Consider the following 17,153-nt stretch of genomic DNA (forward strand, 5'->3'; position numbering starts at 1 on the left):
TGGACAATAATAAGCTTCGAGTCTGTACTTTTCATTATGATTGGTTTAATTTAACGCCAATCTCACGATACGGATCCAAGGGTTGTAAATATCATCTGAATTTAAAGAGACAGTGTATTTAAATAATAATAATAATATTATTATTAATAATAATAATAATAAATACAGTATTTGTTCAATGTTCAATACAATACATATTTTTAGTATTTAAATGTCTCATTACGTGCTGGCTCTTGCAAATGCAGTGCTCAAGAAAGATAAGTAACAATCTGCTTAACTGGTACAGTAGGTGGGTTCACTTCAGACAACATAGCTAGTCACCACGAGTGGGTTGCTGGGGATTCAAAAGTTCTCTGAAACAGCCTAATATGCTTTAGATCATTGGTTCTCAGTCTTGGTCATGGGGACCCCGCTGTGTGTTGTTAATTTTTTTCCAACTCAACTTATTTATTGAACTCAATTAAACTAACAGTTGGCCTAATGAAACCTCTGGAATGATTTGAAAGAGATGGAGATTTCAAGTTATGTATAAAATTGAATACAACTTGAAATCTCCATTTTTTTATAAGGTTTTTTTTTTTATAATAGTTTATAAATACTATTATACTATACTACTATAACCAAATTGTTAGTTGAATTGAGTCTTCATTTAAGTAATTGAGAGCTCAGTTGAAACAAAAACCAGCACAAACAAGGGGTCCCCATGACCAGGGTTGTGAACCACTGGTTTAGAAGTTAACAAAGATCACTGTTCTTTGTGACTAAAACCATTGACATGTGAATTTTAAAGATAATTAGAACAATTAGAATATAAACACATGTCAAGTGAGATAATGTATTTCTTGTGTACTTTTCTTTTTTAAGTATACAAGCATTTCTAACAGTAACCTTTGTTTTCAACCCTTTGAGATATTTTTATTTATTTTGTTGACAATAGTTTAATATGCTGGAAAATAAATTTGATGTGTGGCATAGTAATGAGATCATTGAAAGGACGTACAATAGTGTCAATCATGGGTTTGTTTTGTTGATTTTTAACTGAAGAGATTAATGTTTACAGTGGGTTTTTTCTTTTTGTTGGTTTAGCAGAAATAGACACACCCTGAACGTGTATGTAGGTTGCCACAGAATGGTCATCTTTGTATTGGAATTTACACATAGTTGTGTAATGGTGTTCATAATGAACAGTACACAATTTCACTGGAATACTTACAAAAATTAAGAGACAAATGTCAAAGTCAACAGTCATTACTACAGTTGTTTTGGTTTTAATCACAAAGGACAGTGACTCTTCAAAACTTGTAAAGGACATGTATTAGGCTGTTTCAGAGAACTTTTGAATCCTCAACAACCCACTGACCTGCCCAGTGGTGGGGACTACCTATGCTGTCTGAGGTGAACCCACCTACTGTACCAGTTAAGCAGTGTGTGCTGGAAAGCCTTGTCAGAATATGGGTGAAGTAAGAGCGCAGTGGTGGTCTTACTTGACAATTTCCCTTCTTTTTCAGCTTTGTCCGCTCTTACTGTCACTTAAAACATAGTTTTTTGTATTTCATTTCCATTGTTTTTCACTGAAAGGTTGGTTTAAATATATTTGTATATGCTATGGAAAGTATGATTGTAGACCTCTCTGTGTGTCATATATCTTTATTTAAACAGAAGTCGGCTTTTATTCTTTTAGTTTACCGTCCTTTGCAACAGTTGAGATTTCCACTTTACATCGCCATCTTATTTACCTCCCAGAACAGGAAAACAGGAAGTAACTTCCTGTCAAAAAACTAAACCATAGAATATCTTTGACTAAATTCTACTTTACATAGTGAGTCTGACTTGCAAAACCCTAAGGCTTCTACAGTAGGATTACAAAAATAAAAGTTACCTATTCTGTTACAATATACGAATAAAACTAAATAAAGCGATTAATCTATTAACATAATCACACTGCTGATATATTGTTTAGCATTACATTTCTGCTATAGACTATGATAATTGATAAATCTATTATTATCATTACATGTTTGTAGTTATTATTTTGTTTGTTTGTTTGGAGTATTTATTGAAGCAAGGTACTGTGTAGCTTTACAGTTGACCGTGTGATCATTCCTCGGCTCGGCTATAGATTAGTGGGCTTGGCTCATTCACAACAAGCAACAACGTTCTAGTGCATAGGCGTATTTTCAGAGTTATGAAAAAACGAACCACGCACGCACTAAGAAAAGCCCAAATAACTTGGTAATTACTTGGTCGTTTTTGTTGATTCCACAAAAAGGCACTCCTTGTTAATGACTTCTACCAGCATACCAAAGGAGGGGTTTAAACTTGCAGCCGTTTTTTAGTTATTGGAGCGCAAAAAAGTGGTCTGAATAATTTGTAAAAACTAATTTTTACTGCATTCTGTAACTTTTAAATTACCGAGCGGATTTTCACAATCTATCCCCCCAAAAATTATCTGTGACACGGACACCAAGCGTGCCAAACGGCTGAGAAAACATACCCCTCAAAATCGGGTTTAAACAAGAAACCGTCAGCCACTCTATATCTACTATCCCATCACTCCACATTCAACCTCTAAATGCATAATACTAAAAGACAAAAAATGTACATAAGTGCAGTATTACAGACTGGCTGATGTAATACAGGCATAAAGAGGAATAAAGAACTTGAAACATTTTTTCTGAATTGATACTTGTTCAATAAGACCATTGCTTGTTAATTTGGTAACTGGATTTGGTTTCTGCTGTTTTGTAATGCTTATTTCAAACAGTTCAAATGTTTGTTTTTCATACTGTGGGAAAATTGTCATGAGTTCCTTGGAGTTTTGAGTTTGAAATCCCACTTACAGACATAAGTGCCTGTTATAAGTGTAAATGATGGAGATTTACTAAGTGATGATGAAATTGCAATTGTTCCTGAAACCGTCCACAAAATAAGTCAAATAAAAATGAGAAGGGGTGTGTTTGTGGAAATAAATTTGTAATTATGCAAACTTTTTTTTACATGTTCCTGTATGATTGTATTAATTTTTGCAAACAATATGAAACGCTATACTGAAAATCGTAATACTATGTGTAATACTGTAACTAACTAAATTGTTGTGTAATAAAACAGTATTCACGTTTCTGTTGAGTTGTTCTGTCTGACTGTGGTTTAGTTGACAAAACAGTTTTCTGTGTATTTCGTTAATATCAGTGGAATTATATACAAACTCAGAGCTTTTTGTAGTACAGATCAGTCATGTTTTATTTCACCAGATAATTTCTTTAAAATTAAAGAAAATTCATGGTGCTGCATTTTTCTTATTCAATTTAAGCAAATGTGCTTCTTCCATATCTAATTCATTCCAACAAAAACTTCCATTTTCATATTTAACATGTTACATTTATCAGCAAAACACTTAACTGGATCACAGTGCCTTTTTATACCCTTTATAGGAGGATGTGTGGTCCAGCGGTTAAAGAAAAGGGCTTGTAACAAGGAGGTCCCTGGTTCAAATCCCACCTCAGCCACTGACTCATTGTGTGACCCTGAGCAAGTCACTTAACCTCCTTGTGCTCCGTCTTTCGGGTGAGATGTAGTTGTAAGTGACTCTGCAGCTGATGCATAGTTCACACACCCTAGTCTCTGTAAGTTGCCTTGGATAAAAGGCGTCTGCTAAATAAACAAATAATAATAATAACTGAAGCAACAAAATAAGAAAAAAAGTAAATCTATATACTACAGTATTAGTACAATAGTGGCATCATAAACAAAATGTAAATCCTGTCTATGAAGTCTACACTTAAATAATTGTATCTGGGCAGCGGTCTCATTTCATGGCAACTCGAATATGTTTTTAATGCCGTGTAGACAGACAGCATGAATCAGTTAGTACAGAGCAGTCTATGGAGACCTGAAAGTTGCAGTTCATAGGGAAGGAACATTTTAGCAAACATTTAATTGTTTACTTTAGTTTGTTATCCATCTCGCCTTTGACAACTTAGAAGCCCATTCTTGACTTTTTCTTCCTGGGCTGTGAAGACATCATTGACCCTTGAGAGGAAGGTATCACCAAACGGTTTGTCTGCGAGGATTTGGGAATGGAGGATCTCTGTGAAGAAGAAGCCAACGGAAAGGACCAGCTGTCGTCCTCATCCTGCTCCACGCTATTTTGCGGCTCAGACAAGGCGGCCAGGCAATCCTGGGTTTTCCTCTTTAGGTCCCTCGGAGTGCCTATCCTTGGGAGTTCTAAAGAGGGGAAAGCTTTTATACTGGAAGGGCGAGAACATACCGTCTCTTGATCGGAAACTGCTGCTGGATTATCTGTGGCGACTGTTCCAGCTCTAAGACTTGACCTCTGGGTTGAATAAGACAGCGAGGTGGTGTCTGTGTCAGGTAGCGAGGATGGGCCACTGGCTTCTCCAGCACTGCTAGCTGCCGAGGACCACCCTGAAAAGTCGCTGAAGTCAGACAGGTCAGACTGGTAGCTGGCGGACGAGGTGAAGCTTTGGGAGAGGCCCCTGCGTTTGCGAGCCCGGGCCTGCTTCTGCTGCTTCCGTTTCCTGCGCAGGGCCTCAATCTTCTGGTCACGGTTTAACCCCAGCTTATCCTCCCACCAGCTGCTCCACCTGCCCTCCCAGGAAGCAGTGAGACGCTCACTCAGCTCATCAGTCCAGAACGAGGGGTCCACAGGGTCTGGGATAGTGACAATCTCCAGTGGGTGCAGCTGGGTTGTGCTGCTGCTTAATACCTTCCTCTCTTTAACTGCCACCTTCATTTTCTCTCTCACATCGCAATAAATTGTGTTTTCTAATGTTGGTCTGTAATTGGGAATTCTTTTGGCATTGTAAATTCTGAGGGATTTTTTTTCCTTGGGTAGCTTGTGTTGCTTTTTAAAAAAAGTCTTTAGCCACGTTTTCCACTTGGCAAGAGCTGTTCTGCTGGGGATCACCATTTCATCCAGGTGGCAGGTTTCTGTGGAAGGTTGATTGTCGTCGTCTCCAAGGTGGGACCCACTTTCTTGTGTGAACTGTGGTGACCCACTTTGAGGCTCTGTTTGTGCACCCAAATCTGTCTGCTCTTCAGGGTCGTTTACCACAATCTCAAGCTGGTGGGAAGCCCCTTGTTCCTCATCACTTTCCAGAATGTTCTCTATGGCAACTGTTTCAACTTGCTGCTCCACACTTGACTTCTGTGTTGCTCCAGTATTTTCTTCAGGCTCTTTGTTGCTAGACTCTGTTTCTGTATTTCTTGCCGCTATTTCGTCAGGGTTTTTTTCGTGTCTCAACATCTGGTAGAAAATGTCTCCTGCCTGAGACAGCTGGAGCACACACAGGGACTCTGGTGCCCGGTGATGATACAGCGCCGTCAAACCTAATAAAATAAACATATGCATAAATGTAGTGCAGTATTCATAGACACACCCAACTGTCCTCTACATAGTTTGTACATTTTATATTCATTGACTTTAAAAACTCATTCTTAAATGGTAATAGTACAGAAGTTATATGTGTCCACCTATGTAAACATAAAAATTTAAAGTATGGTTCTTTTTATGAAACCACTGGCACATCCGACCCGTGAGGGCTCGGTACGGTACGAGTACGGGTGCTTCACTGGCACATCCGACCCGTGAGGGCTCGGTACGGTACGAGTACGGGTGCTTCACTGGCACATTCGACCCGTGAGGGCTCGGTACAGTACGAGTACGGGCGCTTCTCCACTGGCACATCCGACCCGTGAGGGCTCGGTACGGTACGAGTACGGGTGCTTCACTGGCACATCCGACCCGTGAGGGCTCGGTACAGTACGAGTACGGGTGCTTCACTGGCACATCCGACCCGTGAGGGCTCGGTACGGTACGAGTACGGGTGCTTCACTGGCACATCTGACCCGTGAGGGCTCGGTACGATACGAGTACGGGTGCTTCACTGGCACATCCGACCCGTGAGGGCTCGGTACGGTACGAGTACGGGTGCTTCACTGGCACATCAGACCCGTGAGGGCTCGGTACGATACGAGTACGGGTGCTTCACTGGCACATCCGACCCGTGAGGGCTCGGTACGGTACGAGTACGGGTGCTTCACTGGCACATCAGACCCGTGAGTGCTCGCTACAGTACGAGTACGGGTGCTTCTCCACTGGCTATTTGTCAGGCCGAGTGAGAACCAAACCGTGAAACTCCTGCCTCACAAGACACCTGAATCTGGTGGCAAACTGAGTTAATTAATAACAATATTTAATAACAACTGTCTTTCGTTGCGTGTGACGTCAGTGGCACGTCTTGGCTCTGCAGTGGAAAAACAACCCTGGCTCCCCTTAACCGCACTGTGAGTGCTCGGTATGGTCCTGGCGCGGCTCGGTTGTACAGTGGAAAAGAGGCACAATATACAAGCTTTCAAGACTGCACACTAACTTTGAGAAGGGCATCTTTGGGGGGGTGGGTGGGTGCAATGTAGAGTATAGGTACCTCCTCCTTCCCCCTGGGAAAAGATTACTTTGAGGTGCTGTACACAATTAAAGCCAGCTCATATTCAACTCCAAAAATGTGTATTTACCTGCCCCATGTGATCCCAGTCTCTCATTCACAGCGTCTTCTCTGTGAGGTATCTGGACAGGGAGATGCTTCAGGCAATCAGGAGGGCTAGAAAGTTTCCGAGGAGGAGCAAGAGACTGGCAAGCAAGCTGGGTACCACCTGTTAATAGGAAAGAATTAACATCCAGCAATATGGAATTGTTGTAAAAAAGAAAGATTAAAACATTTAGAAAAAGCAGCACTTTAACATAATAACTGAGCTAATTTGATACAATGTTCCAGATTTTCCTAGCACATTAATACTTTACTTATTGTTCTTTGCTGTTAACAGCCAACAGCTTACCCAGATAAATCAAAATTTGGAATATAATTAATGACAGGTTATGTTCTCTGAACCAATTTCACCAAAGTACTATATTAATTTATTACCCGCAGTACAGCAACATTTCTGAGGTTTGAATTTTGGCGCGTTTTGTTTTGTTTAAAATACACCTTGTTGTCCACCGGTTCTTTCAGTGTATTAATAGGGGGCCCTAGAGTAACTTTTAATCATGGCAAACTGTTTTGTCCGAGGGTCAACACTGAAAACTATATACAAACAGATGGATACTGCAAATGGCAAAATGGCGTAAACGTGGAAATTACAGAAGCTTGTCATCTATAAGACAGAGACTGTTCAATACTCTTTACATGCAACACAGACAGAAAGAACAGACCACGGTATTAGTATTAATTTACAAATACGTCATTTAGTTTTGAAAGATAATAATCTTATAACGCAGTGATAGCTGCCATATTTAAATGCTCTAAACATCTAACTTTGGATCTGGAGCAGTAGTGTTCTCTGACAACTCGGAGGAGTTTGAAGACCCCAGAGAGTGCTCCAGGAGTTTACGAACGACTAGAGTGCCATTTGATGAACGCAATTGTACTGTGATACTAGAGATGTACGATACTGAACAACATGCAATATGACTGTTGTGTTACTGTTTTATTTGCCAGTGTTTCCTCGTTGTTACCTTGTTGTTTACTTGGTATTAGTAACTGACTGGTTTAAAATGGACTTTTACTGCTTAAAATGTCAGAAATGTAAGCAGTTTTTTGTTGAAAGAAAAAACTTTGTATGTAGAAATTAACACTCACCAGTATTTCAGGACCATTTTGAAATATAAAAACGGAACAGTTAGGCAATATTTGGGTAAAATCATGGTTTTTCACTCCAAATAATCACACTAGATGACAAACAAGAGCATGTGGCAGAGGATTTGAATTGATGTAAAGTGGAAATGATGCCAATCACATTTAAAAGCCATAAAAATCCATTACACTTGCATCATTCACTTGTGAAACAAACCCCCTGGATTGACAGGAGAGTTTTACCTGAATACTGCAGCATCAAGAGTTCCTGTGAGCGCTGAGTTGCCAGCAACACCTTGTTACTCCTGTTCCAGGGTTCCCCAGGTAACACCTGGGAAAACATTGGTGGAGACTCCAGCATGTGTTCCCACTTCATTACCGGCAGACAAGGAAAGCGCTCATCCACAATATAGGCTGAATACTGACCAAAAAGAAGAAACAGTAAAAATGTCACAACATGAATTTTAATTCCAATTTTAATCCCAAACCAGAGGCCCTAAAAGTAGTTCTAAAATGTAGTGCTGTAGGCTTGTCCCATACCTGTGTAGTGATTAGGTAGTGATAGGCATTTACATCACTTAGATATTTGGGCAGGATCACTCTCTCCCCTTTACTGCACTCTGAAGCTTCTCCAATTGAAAACAAGGCCTGGCTTTGATTTTCTGGGGACTGTAAAAAACACGTCAAGTGAAAAGTTAATACATGAAGGATCACTAGGCAGCTGCAAGCTCTCAAACAGTTTTATGTTCTACTTTTTAACCAGTTATGGCCACACCTGTGTAGTTTAAAACCCTGTATTGGGAAGGTAAAAAATGGACCATGAGCTTAAGGACTAACCCTCATGTCTGTAAGGTCCACTCCTGACCGGTCAGCATACGTCACCACTCTAGGGTGGGCAGTGAAATCACACCACCTCCAGGAGGACTGGGCATTGAAGTGTAAGTTCTCAGTTTCATGTCGAATCTTATTGAGACTATATATATATAAAAATAATAAAAAGCAAAGAGAATATGCATTAAGTCATTGTTGCACTTTTAACAGCAAAAACAATTATTAAAAGCAAGTCCCTTTTATTATTAAAACATTAAAAGTTCTTCACCCTCTTTCAAGACTCCACAGATATGCAGCTCCACTCTCACTGACGACAAGCATCTCTCCCGGAATGTGGGGACTAATAATAAAAACAATATTATCCACATGTATTTTATTAATTTTGAAGGATAACCTAAGGCACAAAACTAAAGAGCAGCCACCTGCTTTATAGTGATCCACATATTGGTCCATCTCTTTCAACTACAGTTTACAGGTTAAATCAGCAAAATGTGCATAAAAAAATAAAGATGAAGTGAAAATGACACAATGCATCTTAGTAAAGGTGAGTGATGATCATAACAAGCACATATTTGTATAGAAAAATGCTCAGCCATTCCCTGTTCAAACTGTAACCAAGTGCCTTGGGTTACAAGTTACAAATAGGAAAACATTCTGTCTTTGAATGATATACATGACAAACGGATATTCAAATGTATATAATAACACAAAAAGAGTATACCTGACGTTGATGCAAGTGGCAATTTGCTCTGTTTGAATGACCTGAAGGGAGGCTGGTTTCATTTTGCTGTCAACTCTCCAAACACCACAGAGATAATCCGAGCGGACACCTACATAAACTGAAAAAAAGAGTTTTGGGATTATTATGCACACTACCAGAATTGGAACCAGCCTGCTCCCTCCTTTCTTTAAAGTAATAATAGCGAACTTTCATTGGCTACATACGACTCAAATGTGCAGGAACACGTCACAGCACACGCTCAGTTTCTAATATCTGGTACTCTTAGGTTAAAGGAAATTCTCAGTTTCTTTGCTTTACTCCAGGGTTATCAGTTTGCATTTGTACAGCTCAGCAGTATCTTCTAGGTCAAAGCATGTTACTGGCTGAAAGCATGTCAGTCAATAAGGGTAGCAGCAGATTGGTTATTGACAGGAAAGAAGCCAGTGAAGGGCTGGGGACAACTTCACTCGCCACGTGAAATGACCTAGGAAGTACAAGACAGTCAAAAAGCATGGCTTCCAAACAGAGTTGTGCAGTACCGGATAGTATGTTTTGCTACAACATGTGTTTGTTTCAAAACTGTACACTTGAGACCTATAAAATAAATAGATGTGCATGGCAGAGACACTTTATAGAACTATTTTGTGAGCTACAATTACTTGGGATCACATATTAAATTGGGAGGGGAGGGGGAGCTCAAGACCCAAACCGTACCGAACGGGTTTTCAGGTGCAAAACTGTCACGGGTCGGGTCGGATTTTGTTTACTCGGTAACACACAAACTGTTGATTACTATTAAAGAGAGATGGCCATTGCTCTTTTTGGTACTAAAAATCTTCCCCCAGTAGCACATGTCATGGCTTGCAGAGCGCAGCAGCAGACATGTGATGCATATCGAAGGTGTTTCTTTTAGATCATTCTTAAGTCAGAGTAATGGATTTGTTTATGACAAGGAAGTGAAAGAAAAACTTAAGAGGAACCAATTCCATGAACAAAAGCTCACAGAAAAATCAAGTATCAAGTGTTGCTTGCGAGGCAGTTTTTAGCATTGCCTTTTTAAATAGCAATATGAAGAAGTGACAAGACATTATTTGAGATTGTACTTCAGTTAATTTGATTTTCAGATAATGTATTTATCTTTGTATCTTTTACACAAACATATTATATATTTAATTGTACAATCCTCTGTGTAGGTTCATGATGGAATAAACACTGTCTGTAGTTCAGACAGATTTCCAGGTTAATACTGTATCTGGTCAGTGCATATACTAAGATGGGGAAAGGAAAAGCGTTCCACTGTTTTTTCGGGGCCGGGTCGGAACCGGATCTAATAACAAGAACTTTACATCAGGTCGGGTCTGGTAAATAATTGTCAGTTCATGGTCAGGTTGATTAATTTGGACCTGTGAAGACCAATAATCCAGAGTTCATTAGCTTGACAACAGCTGGTTCGCCTGACATTGGGAAAAGTCAAACTTCAGTCCGGATTAAATCACATGTTAACTCTGAGGCATTTATTAAATAATATTTACAGTATTTGTATAAAACTTGACCAGGAAACACTTGCCTTGCTCTTCCACATTCCCCATGCTGATTTGCCGGATGGTCCCATTCAGTTCAAATGTTACAGGTTTGTTTCTCATGCTTAGCTTTGGCGTATCCTCCTCACCAAACTCCACCACAACCTTACGGAAATCTGTTTAGTTAAAGATTTAACAACTCTGAGCTCTGGTCTGCTGTATGAGCATAAACAAAACAAAGGCCAATTTATCATTCAAACAGATTCAAAAACCGTGAAAAGGCTTAATCTGAGTGCAGTTTCTGTTAGCAGGATACTGAGGTAGTTCAGGGCAGCTTTGCTTGGGTAAATCAGACACCCCTCTTGAAAGTGTTCTTTCTCCTCGAGTGGGAAGTAACCCAGGGCGCCCCCTGTGGTCGCGCTGTCAAACAGCACCCTGTTTCTCTGCAGAGCCATCTCCTCATGGATGTTCTCAGCCAGCAGTGCAGGAGGGATATCATAAATGCTATCACCAAACAGGTAGCTCTGGAGCCTCGATCTATCACCAAGAGTGGTAAATGGACACCTGAAAAATAAAGGCGGTACTGATGGCTACTAGCAGCATACAAAGCAATCCCCGAGAGGTAGCGATTAAGATAACTGATGGTGGACACGGCGGAGGCACCTGTACATACATACAGTACAATATGTCACATTTACATTTTAGATTATACATTATTCAACTGTGATGGTACTTTGGACTTTGTTCTAAATATGGGGAGAATTTCAGCTCTTGTAAATGACAGTGCTCAATTGTCGTAAGTATAAAGTCTGCTGTGATTTCTGTTAAGGCTGTACTCTGAAAAGGTGGGGTCTAATGGGACTGGCTACAGTCAGACATGATGCAGTTATGCATTTCCAATTACTTTGATTTCTGGCCACTCCTGGTCTTGCCTACAAATATGATTTTTCTAATAGTCTTACTTACGTTTTGTACTTCATATTCTCTAAAAATTTATTCAGCTGTGACACACCAATGGTAGTCTCTCTTATTCTTCCCTGAAAAGAAATCAAAGTGTTCATATTTTATTGAGATAGTGCCACAAACATATGAACTAGAAATGATACAAGCTACAGACCCAGACACATGCAAACAACCACATAGAATTCTACACTGGCTGACTTTTACCTTGAGACTGCCATCACCAAAATATAGGTGTTCCTCTAGGAGTCCCCCCATTGCACTGAAGGCATCATCGTAGTTATCAAGGTAGAAATTACTCATCTGTAAGATAAAAAAAAAATGAATTAAAAAAGTTAAGCATCTATTAGGGATGGGACGAATACAGCGGTTACGAATAATTGTCCTTTATTATTATTATTATTTCTTAGCAGACACCCTTATCCAGGGCGACTTACAATTGTTACACATATCACATTATTTTTACATACAATTACCCAGTTATACAGTTGGGTTTTTACTGGAGCAATCTAGGTAAAGTACCTTGCTCAAGGGTACAACAGCAGTGTCCACCACCTGGAATTGAACCCACGACGCTCTGATCAAGAGTCCAGAGCCCTAACCATTACTCCACACTGCTGGCCTTTAAGGTCTCACTGAACCGACATGTTTCAATTGAAAGCCGGTTAAACTTCTATATCACACAATTAGGTTGTGCTGTGTGTAGAATCTCAGAAGTGCTTTCAATTAAACAAATTGTCACCTTTTAATCTGTAGACAGGTGAGTTTTGTGTGGCAGATGCAGATCCGCATTATAAACACATAAGCATAACAATAGTGTGCAACGTCTTCATGTACAGTGTATATACATATATATATATATATATATAAAAACGAACCGACATTTAATTTGAACATGGTTAAATTATGTCATTAGGTTCTGCAGAGTGCTTTTGATTCAAAGGGAATTCAGCTTTTAACTGGCCAATTACCATAATGTATGTTTTACCTCATCTCAATTTTAAACCTCAACATCAATAGATCGAAGAATTGTAACAAGAGGGATTTTTTTAAAACCCTGCCTAAAGACATTACACACTTGTTATACTTATGTGTTTATAATAAATTCCAAAAGGATTCAAATAAATGTTTACTTAATGAAATGTGTCTGCTAAAACAGCATCTCATTTACAGTAACTTGTTATACTAGCATCTACAATGTCATTGGAGCAACTTGGAGAACAAAAATGGCCTTCTAATCAGTTAGACTAGCAAGCACTGGTAAAATCAGCTCAGTTTTTATATGGTGCAGAACTAATTTATTTTAATATTTTGTTTATGGACTTTGCAATACCTGCACAGTGGGTGTCTTTAGTAATATCTACAAGGTATCAACAATAACAATCAACCATTTTCTTACAGACTTTAACAAGTCTGGCATAAACAATTTTGGCTGTTAATTAAACCCTTGTGAAAAATAACAAAGAAAATTGCTTAACATAAAAAAAGAACAGTCCTACTACAGTAGCAAATTGGCTTCATCACTGCCATTCTCATATCCACTTTGACACCTGACACATATTTCCCTCGTCCAGCACTTCTTTCCCTGTTCTGCATAGCAGTCTGCCAGATGAATATGTACTGCATGAAACAAATGCGAAAAAACATCTTGGTGGATTTATCTTTTAAAATCATTGACAATTCTACTAACACTGTCTGCAGCGAATGCACATCTTGACCTTTAACTCGCAAGCATTTCCTGCTCAGCTCACGTGATAACTCGGTAAAGCATGGAAACGTCACCTTTTTCCACCAACTCGAGTTGTCCAGCAACTCAAGTTCTGGGAGAATTCAGACCAATTTGAGTCGACTTGAGTTGGCTGTCCATGAAAATGAGGTATTAGACAGAAGCAGTAAGCACCAGAGGGAACCACTTTTTTATTACAAATTAAATTGCACAAAAAATCTTTATATACAAGTACATCATGTGCTACTTACAAGTACAACTGAGCTCGCCAGCCACCCAACACTAAACCCCAGTGAGGTGAAGTGTGGTGCACCTGCCCTATGCAACTCTGCTCATTGCAAAGATTTAAAAATACAATGCACTGCAGCACAATACAATCAGTTTACAGTACAATGTAGTACACAAAACACATGTAAACAGGTAGATTATGCTAGACTGGATAGGGTGCTCACTGCTAGCATTCACAATACCTACACCTGTGCTTGCGGACTGCCCCCCCACACAGACAATTGACAGGAAAACGTTTATTGACTAATTTTAAAAAACTGTCAGTAAACATTTATTAATTACATGAGGAAAATAGCTCAGGTGGTCAATTTACCATCACACTGCTTTTCTACCCCATTTGAAATGCCTAATTCACATGTTACTTCACCATTGCAACCCACTTGTCGAGCAAACTGCCTCTTGCAATGAATACAACCAAGCTCCTGAAGCCTGGCAACGTCAATCCCAGGCATTATGCCCTGCAGTTGGGCTGCCCAATAATAAATGTAAGCCGCTCTGGAAACTACTTACATGTTCTGTGAAGTCTAAAGCCCCTTTTAAAGACTCATGCTCTCCAATGCGTCTTATGATTTTCCCTTTTGTAGTCAGATCTGCTGGGGTAACAGTGGAAACCTTGCAGGCTGAAAAAAAGAACACCTTTCTTATAATGATATACAGCATGCTTCTGTTTACCCTACAGTAATATACATAAGGTATACAATTATGAACCCTCCTACAGCAACCATAATAAGTATGTTGCTAATGGACAAATGTACAGATATTGTAGAAATCGTAAAAGCAAAACCGATTACAGTAACCTGTCATATCCCTTCTGTTAACCGATGAACCAATGGGCAGCAGTGTGGGGCAGTGGGTAAGGGTTGTTTTTTTTTTTTTTTTTTTTTAAATTTAGTCGTCTCCAATTTTTTACCCAGGTTTTCTCCCCAATTTAGTATGCCCAATTATTATCTGTATCCTCAGCTCACCGCTCGCAACCCCCCCCCCCCCGCCGACTCGGGAAACGGAGGCTGGAACACGCGTCCTCCAAAACGTGTCCTGCCAAGCCATCATTTTTCCACTGCAGAACCACATGCACCCTATCGGCCACAGGGGTCGCTGATGCGTGGTGAGCTGTGGATTCCCCTGCCGACCTAAGCCCTAACACCAATTGTGCGCCGCCCCCTAGGAACTCCCGGTCACAGTCGGCTGTGACATAGCCTGGATTCGAACCTGCAATCTCCAGGCTATAGGGCACATCCTGCACTCCGCGCGGAGCGCCTTTACTGGATGCGCCACTCGGGAGCCCCACAGGGCTCTGGACTCTTGACCTGAGGGTCGTGGGTTCGATCCCAGGTGGGGGACACTGCTGTTGTACCCTTGAGCAAGGTACTTTACCTAGATTGCTCCAGTAAAAACCCAACTGTATAAATGGATAATTGTATGTAAAAAATAATGTAATAATGTGTAAAAAAAATAAATAAATAAAATAATGTAATTGTATGGAAAAATAATGTGATATCTTGTAACAATTGTAAGTCGCCCTGGATAAGGGCGTCTGCTAAGAAATTAATAATAATAATAATGAACCTCTGGCATGTGTCATCTGTCATGCTGCTATCAACTGAACGGTACTGATGGAAACTGATCAATGCATGTTTTATTATGGGTCTAAAACAGTAAATTAAGTTCTTAGCAGGATGGATTAGGTTACAGATGGATTAGGTTGCAGATTCAAAAAATAAATAAATAAAAGGAATTCAGTTTCACTTTTTACATGGTGTCACTTCACACAACTGCCCAGATTAACCATGTAAAATAAAAGAAAACAAGTAAGCACATAACTGAAACAAGATTTTTTTTCGCTGACCTCCAAAGCCAGTTTGTGTGTGCGCTTTCTTCATGTTGTTTCTGTCTTGGATTAACACACACTGCAGAAAATAACCTGTTGGATTACTTTGGCAAAGACTCAGAAAGCATGGTAAGAACTGTTTTTGGAATTCTATTGTGTTAATTGCCAAATATTGTATTACAGTGCTTTGTTCTGCAATCATTTTCATTATTTTCTTTGTATAGTATACGTTCATCAGTATTTGGTGTTTATTGACATGCGATATGATATTTGTAAATATCCGATGGACCCCTAGAACCAATAAAATCAGATATGACAGGCTGTACTGTACTGAACGGTTTTGAGGAAGAACTTGAAACTTGACAGACTAAAGAGGTTTTGTTGAGTGGATAACATGCTGTACACAACCAATACACAAGCTGTGTGTGCTGTTTAAGTGCCTTATTTAATGCATTTTTTCGTTCAGTGTATTCTTTCCGTTACCTGAATTCGGTGACAACAGAGGAACTGCTACCGGTTCGACTGGCTTCCATTTTTCTCCCTTTAAACTGTGCTGGGCCTCAAACTTCAAATCAGCTCCCTGGAAATAACAGAAAACACAGTACTGCAATGATAATATTAGAAGCAGATATTGGATAAACATATACATATTATTCAAGCTTAGTGATTTGCCAGAGATAAACACGTTGGCATGGTAACTAAATCCCACACGAGATAATGAAAAAATATCTGACAATAGGCTTTATATATATATATATATACACACACACATACATATACATACATACACACAAAATAATGTCGGAGAAAGGCTATACTACTTGTAACAAGGAGGTTCCGTAAATTCTCTCACAAAATCCAAGTCATTGAGAATGATTAATGCCGCCAGGTTTCAAAACCTGAAATACAGAAGATGACCAACCTGCTAACAACGTAGGATAAAGACCACAATCCACACACAGTACTCAGTGATTAAACTATTGGTACTTACGCGTGACTGGGCTGTACCGATTGTCATAACATGCCCGTATTCTCCCCATCCATCAACTGAAGGGATGGAACTGGGTTTCTTGCGTGGTGGACCGTTGTTATATAACCTGGGGAACTGCACCACTGGGAACTTGTTATTCATAATGTCGTTTTGACAATCTTTAGGTTTTAAACATATGCATCTGGTTCCGAATAGATGAATATCTTCTTACTGTGTCTGAAGTGCTCGTCAAAAAACTATTTTCACACAGGTTGCAGGCCAGCCATCATACCTGTTATAAACAAAAATACATTTACATAACTTTACAATATTTGATCGTTTCATACCACATTATAAACTACTTTTAGCAAAACCTCTCTGGTGCAAACGGAGGACATCCCACATGGTTTACTTCTGGTACTGAAGCACGGCTGGTAAACTAAAGCAACAGGCATAGATGTTAAAATGTAAATAATAGGCTCAATCTGTTAACCAATTAAGACAGGACGATTGGGTCACATGCTTATAAAGACAACTGGAACAGCCAATAATAACCGAGGACAGGATGTCTGATACGGTGAATCGAATGGGACAAATTGTACGTTACAAAGCAAGTTCAGAAACGCTTTTTCCCCCCTTTTTTTTTCTTTACTTAATTTT

General features: G+C 39.6%; 1 protein-coding gene across 1 annotated transcript; it reads right to left on the bottom strand.

Moving 5' to 3' along the window:
• Positions 1-3,110: 3,110 nt before the first annotated feature.
• Positions 3,111-16,970, bottom strand: LOC117973147 (TATA box-binding protein-associated factor RNA polymerase I subunit C-like). Its single transcript, XM_058991337.1, has 14 exons — positions 16,515-16,970; positions 16,007-16,103; positions 14,206-14,315; positions 11,889-11,984; positions 11,688-11,758; positions 11,038-11,285; positions 10,769-10,897; positions 9,202-9,319; positions 8,749-8,820; positions 8,487-8,622; positions 8,190-8,318; positions 7,893-8,070; positions 6,535-6,672; positions 3,111-5,349 (listed from the first exon to the last, which is right to left on the bottom strand). Exons 1-14 carry the CDS (start codon positions 16,653-16,655, stop codon positions 3,977-3,979), a joined length of 3,036 nt encoding a protein of 1,011 aa, XP_058847320.1. The 5' UTR covers positions 16,656-16,970; the 3' UTR covers positions 3,111-3,976.
• Between the last annotated feature and the right edge of the window lie 183 nt (positions 16,971-17,153).

This window comes from Acipenser ruthenus, chromosome 2, assembly GCF_902713425.1.
Source record: "Acipenser ruthenus chromosome 2, fAciRut3.2 maternal haplotype, whole genome shotgun sequence".
Taxonomy (NCBI): Eukaryota; Metazoa; Chordata; class Actinopteri; order Acipenseriformes; family Acipenseridae; genus Acipenser; species Acipenser ruthenus.

Excerpts from the sequence above, each read along its gene's own strand:
- LOC117973147 (XM_058991337.1), bottom strand. The coding sequence starts at position 16,655 with ATGAATAACAAGTTCCCAGTGGTGCAGTTCCCCAGGTTATATAACAAC. Across the intron at positions 8,071-8,189 it reads ACTACCTAATCACTACACAG|TATTCAGCCTATATTGTGGA; the intron begins GTATGGGACAAG and ends CTTTTTGGTCAG. Across the intron at positions 5,350-6,534 it reads ACTGGGATCACATGGGGCAG|GTTTGACGGCGCTGTATCAT; the intron begins GTAAATACACAT and ends TTATTTTATTAG.